The sequence below is a fragment of the Argentina silus genome (assembly GCF_951799395.1).
Source record: "Argentina silus genome assembly, chromosome: 20".
NCBI classification, from domain to species: Eukaryota; Metazoa; Chordata; class Actinopteri; order Argentiniformes; family Argentinidae; genus Argentina; species Argentina silus.
Window position 1 is genome coordinate 16106577 of NC_139674.1, and position 7500 is coordinate 16114076.

General features: G+C 51.0%; 3 protein-coding genes across 3 annotated transcripts in view; 2 read left to right on the top strand and 1 right to left on the bottom strand.

Moving 5' to 3' along the window:
- LOC310820601 (importin-8-like) overlaps positions 1-1986 on the top strand; it is a gene marked incomplete at its 3' end in the record, with an annotated part of 150833 nt that extends 148847 nt beyond the window's left edge. Inside the window, exons 18-19 of the mRNA XM_083692316.1 lie at positions 1560-1572; positions 1977-1986. Coding sequence (XP_083548442.1) covers positions 1560-1572; positions 1977-1986 — 23 coding nt within the window. The remainder of the gene's footprint in view (positions 1-1559; positions 1573-1976) is intronic.
- The window catches only part of ccdc146 (coiled-coil domain containing 146), a gene marked incomplete at its 5' end in the record, with an annotated part of 31218 nt that continues 25700 nt past the window's right edge, over positions 1983-7500 (top strand). The window contains one exon of the mRNA XM_083692317.1: positions 1983-2171. Coding sequence (XP_083548443.1) covers positions 1983-2171 — 189 coding nt within the window. The remainder of the gene's footprint in view (positions 2172-7500) is intronic.
- The window catches only part of fgl2a (fibrinogen-like 2a), a gene marked incomplete at its 5' end in the record, with an annotated part of 11070 nt that continues 7344 nt past the window's right edge, over positions 3775-7500 (bottom strand). Inside the window, one exon of the mRNA XM_083691825.1 lies at positions 3775-5407. Coding sequence (XP_083547951.1) covers positions 4692-5407 — 716 coding nt within the window. The 3' untranslated portion in view covers positions 3775-4691. The remainder of the gene's footprint in view (positions 5408-7500) is intronic.

The window sequence follows — 7500 nt, forward strand, 5'->3', positions numbered from 1 at the left end:
CTCTCTCACTCTCTTTGTCTCAAAACCTCTGACTAAATGAATTGATGGTTGCATTTGAATGTCAAACACTATGCTTCTTCATCCTTGAAAGTCCATGAAATTCATGGGATCCAAGGAGTCGGATCCAAGGAGTCAGACACGACGGCCCCCTAAGTGCACTCCTTGTAACCCCTTCAAAAGACGTGACCACAGCTCGTCCCTGCTGTACCCAAAGTCAATGAGACGGCGCCCTCTGGTGGAATTTCCTAAAGCGTTCATTTCTCTGCAATCATCCAATGTGATCAAAAATGATTTGAAACACGAACGAGCGAAATACCGGAATTTATTTTAATGTATAAAGTGTAATTATAAAGTATATTTTACCTTATGTCGTTCCAGTGATCGTATGAGCTCCTCAGCTTTGATTTTTAAATATTGTGTAAAGGACCTTCAAGGATGTGGGGACGTCGTTGCCGTGGCAACCTCTCCAAGCCTACAACAACACAGCGGAGCTGAGATTTCCTGACTCTTCACCTGAGAAGACTCTTCACAAACCATGGTTCTACTTAATGACTATTTCTTCTCATATTCTATTTCTAAAACCTGAAGTGGCAGGTCACTGAAGTGTTCAAAGGTAAGATAATTACACTTTAACGAGTTAGCGTAGCGGTTTGCTTGCTAGCCAGCCTTAGCTAGCGTGTTGTACTTAGTTTTCGCCTCTTTCCAAAGTTGAGTGACTTGCTATCAGTTTGAGACTTGCTTTCATGTAACTTTCAGCAGAAGCGAAATGTTATCTAATGCGCCACACGTCGTTTTCCACAGCTTCGGTTCAGTTGTCCTTCGTTAGAGAGGCCGTCGGTACGTCCACAGTGATAAGAACCACAGGTGTGTAGAAACTACGTCCAGAGTGATAAGAACCACAGGTGTGTAGAAACTACGTCCACAGTGATAAGAATCACAGGTGTGTAGAAACTACGTCCACAGTGATAAGAACCACAGGTGTGTAGAAACTACGTCCACAGTGATAAGAACCACAGGTGTGTAGAAACTACGTCCACAGTGATAAGAACCACAGGTGTGTAGAAACTACGTCCAGAGTGATAAGAACCACAGGTGTGTAGAAACTACGTCCACAGTGATAAGAACCACAGGTGTGTAGAAACTACGTCCACAGTGATAAGAATCACAGGTGTGTAGAAACTACGTCCACAGTGATAAGAATCACAGGTGTGCAGAAACTGTCTCCGCACTGCAAAATGAAAATAATATTCCTCAGACCGCCAGTGGGGGGCAGGAGAGAGCTGGAGCTTATTCGTGTGTGTCGTAGTTGCTGTCAATTTCGACCTACTTTCATCCGCACCCACACGGGCTCACAGCTCCTGTCACGACACAAGTGGGTTGAGGGCGGTTCCTATTGCCTATGCTAACATCTGGCCTTCCAATATACTGTAGGATATTCAGTTGCCTCTATGGTGGAGAGTGACTATCTTTCTGACATCTCCCTGTACTGTATTTAAAGAGACCTAACGGAGCAGACCTAAGAGTTCTGATTCAGGGTTCTGACTCAGTTCTGAGTACAGTGGGGTTCGGGCTGCACGCACGCACACACACACACACACACACACACACACACACACACACACACACACACACAGGATAAAGCAGCTTACAGAGAGACTACACAGGGCAGAGGGGGGTTGGAGAGGAGAAGGAGAGCCTACAGAGGGCAGAGGGGGTTGGAGAGGCTCAGATATAGCCCAGTAAACTTCCGAGGCTGTTGTAAAAAGGATTCTAATAAAAATCACTGCTGTTGTTTAGAAGAGGACAATGGATATACTCATTCTGACTAAGTGCTTGTGTGTGTGTGTGTGTGTGTGTGTGTGTGTGTGTGTGTGTGTGTGTGTGTGTGTGTGTGTGTGTGTGTGTGTGTGTGTGTGTATGTGTGTGTGTGTACCCCTCTGTGTGCGTGCGTGCGTGCACCCCTGTGTGTGTGACAGGGCACTATGAGCCAGGCAGGGGAGAGGAGCAGCCCTCCCAGTGGAGGAGGAGGAGGAGGAGAGGAGGAGGAGGAGAAGGAGGAGGAGCTACGGCCAGAGGACACGCCCCTATCAGCTGTGGCCCCTGACGCGGCGCTGCAGGAGGAGGGGCCTGCTCACATCTCCACTAGCCCCGCCTACCAGTGCTTGGACGAGGTAACGTGAGATCATACCGTCACTCCACAAAAAAACTGAATGGCGCTCGCCTTGTCGTAGGCGGCCTGTGACAGCGGCAGCGGCGTTAGATAGGTCAGGAGGTCAAAGCCACGCCCCTCAAAAGTGTCGACTAGATGGAATTTGTGTTGATGGACAGGTGTCGGCAGTGTCAACAGAGCGTACTGTAAATGTACCTTACTGTACCTGTTGGTTACCAACATCTCTAACTGTCTCTGTTCCTGAACTAGAACTAGATCCACCTGAACTAGTTAGCCTGAACTAGTTAGTCTGAACTAGTTAGCCTGAACTAGTTAGTCTGAACTAGTTAGCCTGAACTAGTTAGCCTGAACGAGTTAGCCTGAACTAGTTAGCCTGAACTAGTTAGCCTGAACTAGTTAGTCTGAACTAGTTAGCCCCACTTGAGCCATCAGAGATCTAGAGCCTCCACTCTTACAAAAAAGGGTCCCAAAAGGGTTCTTCATTTGTCCCTGTAAGGGGAACCCTTTTGAGAACCCATTTTGGTGCCGTGCAGAACCTTCTGGGAACCCTTTTGGGTTCCCGTTGAGAACTCTCTGTGGAACGGGTTCTGACAAGGAACCCAAAAGGGTTCTACATGGTGCCAACAAGGGCTCCCCTACAGGGACAAATGAAGAACCCTTTTTGGTTCTAACTAGAACCTTTTTACTTAAGAGTGTGCTGCAAGCAGGCCAGTACAGAGTGTTGAGGCCTCTGGGAGACCTGGAGACCTGTGTTGACTTGGCTCCCCGAGCTAGAGCTTTAACTGGGCTGGGAGACCTGGAGACCTGTGTTGACTTGGCTCCCCGAGCTAGAGCTTTAACTGGGCTGGGAGACCTGGAGACCTGTGTTGACTTGGCTCCCCGAGCTAGAGCTTTAACTGGGCTGGGAGACCTAGAGACCTGTGTTGACTTGGCTCCCCGAGCTAGAGCTTTAACTGGGCTGGGAGACCTGGAGACCTGTGTTGACTTGGCTCCCCGAGCTAGAGCTTTAACTGGGCTGTGACTGAGCTGACTGGCTCTACTCCTGTGTTCTGCTGTGTGTGTCAGCTGTGTGCGTGCGTGCGTGCGTGCGTGCGTGGGTGCGTGGGTGCGTGCGTGCGTGCCCGGGTGTATGTGTGTGTGTGTGCGTGTGCGTGTGCGTGTGCGTGTGCGTGTGTAATGGTGGACCGCTGCAGTCAGCGAGGTGAAAGTGAGTTTGCTCTTGTGTTCAATACGGGAGACCCTGGTTCAAATCCTATCTCGACCACTTCCTGGTCAACAAGGTGCTGGATTGCATTATTAAAACCGACAGAAAATACCACTAAAACGCTGAAGGAACCGGGGATCATAGTAAAGCTTTCACTCTCACTCTGGCTTCTAACAACGGTGTCATTGGTTATCAAAGATAGTTGCTCTGTCATGACTAAATATCTGTTAAACTTGCTCTGAAATGTTGACATGGTGGCAAAGTGGAGCCAAGTGGACATGGTGGCAAAGCTCCCCTCCTCCATTCTTCGGGGGGAACCTGCTTCCACGTGTCCAAGTGTGTCTGCAGTCTGTCAGGTGGACGTACGATGACAAAGGAGTCTGTGTGCTCAGTGGGAATCTGTAGAAACTTTATTAATGTTTTTATATAAAAAAGTAAATGTTTCTAATATGTGCATAAAGGAGTCCTACTAAACACAAATGGTTATTTTTGAAAGATTTTAAGCTCCCACAATTATTTGTTGGCAAATACATTTAAACCGCTTATTTTTTATACATAATTCAAAACACACCAGGCGTCTATGATTTATTGGCCCATCAGCACGGTCAGCCTCTCATGAATCAAATGATGTCCTCCATTATTACACACATTTTAAGCTATCAATGTTTACAACATGATGAAAACGAAATGTAAATACAGTCCATATATTAGTAATATAAAAGCTATCATACTTCCAAAAATAAATACTGTACATTTCCTCCTCGACCTTTGACCTTATCTACTCACTCTCAGCCTGGCTTTATGGATGTTATGCAGAACTCTGAAGCAAGGTGGCAGTATTGCACAATAAAGATTCAGACTAACTGGTGACTAGGATCAGTTTCAGGCAGCGACGTTGCAGTGAAGCAGCTCAATGTTTAATACTGAAGCTTGTTGTTGTTGTGGTTGTTGTTGTGGTTGTTGTTGTGGTTGTTGTTGTGGTTGTTGTCATGTCAGACGGCCTACAAGCCTCTCAGTGTGCGGTACGACTGATACTGGGGACACATTTCAACGTGACACTTCAACAGCCTCGTAACTCCAGTTCAGCGGATGCTATTTTACAGTGGTGACATGGAGAAGTTTTAAGATTTGATCACTACGTGTTTACTGATTAAACTGCACAACCATCTGTCTCGGGGAGGGGAGGGGGGGGGGGGGGGGGTCTACGCTCCCAGCAAGAGGCAGGGTGGCGGCGGGGGTGCAGAAAGTCCCAAGATAAAAAAAGTCTCTCTGATGTTAAACCTTGTGATGGTCAGCGGCCCCCCTCGTCGTCGTCCCCTAGGGGGCGTAGTTCTTGGGCCGTATCATCATCTTGACGGTCTTGAAGGCCTGCCTATAGTTGGTGGGGTAGTACTCGGTGGACATGTTGTGCCACGTGCCCCAGAAGATGCCGTTGCGGACGCCCTTGTACCTCTTGTGGTAGTACTTGCCGTTGAGGTTGGCCGACATGCAGGCGTCGAACCACCAGCCGGAGCCGTAGTAGGCGCCGCAGTTCCCCGAGGGGTAGCCGTCGTTGTCCCGGTCCGGCGTGGTGAAGAACTTCTGGTCGTGGTTGAAGTGCTTGCTGTAGCTGATGGCGTTGCCCGCCGTGCCGCTGTAGCCGCTGATGGACAGGCGGTAGCGCAGGAACTCGTTGGCCACGTAGAACTGGTCGTACCTGGCGTACTCACGCACGCCCTCAAAGTCCTCCAGCTCGATGCGCAGGATCATGTCCTTGGCCTTGGTGAGGAGGTGGATGCGGTCGTTGCCCAGCCAGAACTCCCCGCGGCCCCCCCTCGGGTCCCCGAAGCCCCTGCGGTACTCTGCCCAGGTCCGGTTGAAGCTGACGGACCCGTTGAGGCGCTGCTGGATGACGGTCCAGCCTCCGCCGTACGACTCCATGTCACAGTACACCTCGAAGGTGCCGTTCCTGGGGTCAGGGGTCACGCCGTGCAGTCCGTTCTTCCTCTCCTTCAGCGTGTTGTAGTCGGAGCAGTCCCTGGGGGTGGTGATGACTGAGGGGGGGGGGGGGGGGGGGAGGGGGGGAGAGAGAGAGAGAGAGAATCATTGTCATTAGTGTTAAACGCTACATGAATGTTTGCTCTGGCAAAATGGACTTATCGTATGTCCTGCCAATAAAGCGAGAGAGAGAGAGAGAGAGAGAGAGAGAGGGGTGAGATAAAGGGAGAGAGGAGAGAGGGAGAGATGAGGGAGGGGAGAGAGAAAGGAGGGGGGAGAGAGGGAGGGGAGAGAGAAAGGGGGGGGGGAGAAAGCAGGGGGGAGAGAGGGAGGGGAGAGAGAAAGCAGGGGGGAGAGAGAGATGAGGGAAAGAGAGGGAGGGAGAGAGAAAGCAAGGGGGAGAGAGAAAGCAGGGGGAGAGAGGGAGGGAGAGGCAGTCAGAGGCAGGCCTCTGTTCCCTGAGTCCCTCAGCAGGCCGTCGTTCCAACAGAACGGTACCGACCCGGCCAGAACCCAGAGGAGTCCAGACCCCGTCAGAGTGTTGTGGAAAATAAAGGGACAGCCTTGTCAAAACGTGGGAACGTTTTAAATGGGATTAGGGATTGCAGCGCCCCCCCCACACCCCTCCCCCCTCTCTCTGCATACGTGACGGTAACTGGCCCTGACACCTTTGGAGAGTTCGATCCCCTCCTGTGTTTTCTGGAGAATGACACAGCCCTCCGAGAACTAGATACTCTCACAAGCTGCCCTGACCAACCTGCCCTGACCAACCTGCCCTGACCAACCTGCCCTGACCAACCTGCTCTGACCAGGCTGTGCTTGGCACAGGCCTAGTTTGCCTGTACATTCACTGGTGCACCATTCAACAGGAATTCTTCTTTTCGGTATCACTGTACCCATAATAATGATATAGTCCGGGCTAAATCAGACATGGAAGCAGACCTCAGGTGCTCTGGAGTATATCACCTTACAGCCTAGTGTGTGTTTGATCCAGGTCTGGTTGACGGAGCCAGCAGAGGACAGGGCAGGACATTCAGACCTGGCTCCTTCAGTCCTGGCTCGAAAAATACCTTCTAGCACTGCAAGAGTTAGCTTGATCCTTGAGGATGCCTGGAGTGCCAGGTGGGTGGGGTTCTGCTCGGCACTGTTGGGACTTCTCCATTGTTCCAGACAAACTTAATCACGCACAGCTAAGTCTTTTAAATGATCAAATGCAGCGGTGTTTGACCCCAAGGTCTGGCAACTGGCCAGTCAGGTTGTTTACCCACGTCTCTGACTGGACAGAGTCAGTCCTCCTATCACAGGCTGGCTCCACAGAGATAGAGGAGTGTACACACACTCACACACACACACACACACACACACACACACACACAGGCGCGCATACACACACACAGACACACACACACACACACACACACACACACAGGCGTGCATATGCAGACACACACACACACACACACACACACACACACACACACACAAACACAAACACACACACACACACACACACACACACACACACACACACTGTCTCTGACTGTGTAGTTGTCCTATCACCAGCCTGCTCCACAGAGATAGAGAGGAGCCAAGTGGCTGGCATGGCCTCCAGGCACTGTGTCATACATTACCCAAATACTGACTGTCTGACTGGCTGGCTGGCTGGCTGACTGGCTGGCTGGCTGGCTGTATGACTGTCTGACTGACTGCCTGACTGGCTGTATGACTGACTGACTGACTGGCTGGCTGGCTGACTGACTGGCTGACTGGCTGGCTGACTGGCTGACTGTATGACTGACTGACTGGCTGCCTGACTGGCTGGCTGTATGACTGACTGGCTGTATGACTGACTGACTGACTGGCTGGCTGGCTGACTGACTGGCTGACTGGCTGGCTGACTGACTGGCTGGCTGGCTGGCTGACTGGCTGGCTGGCTGGCTGTATGACTGTCTGACTGACTGCCTGACTGGCTGGCTGTATGACTGGCTGGCTGGCTGGCTGTATGACTGACTGACTGACTGACTGACTGGCTGGCTGGCTGTATGACTGACTGACTGACTGACTGACTGGCTGGCTGTATGACTGACTGACTGACTGACTGACTGGCTGGCTGGCTGACTGTCTGTTACACACACTGATGCTGATGACT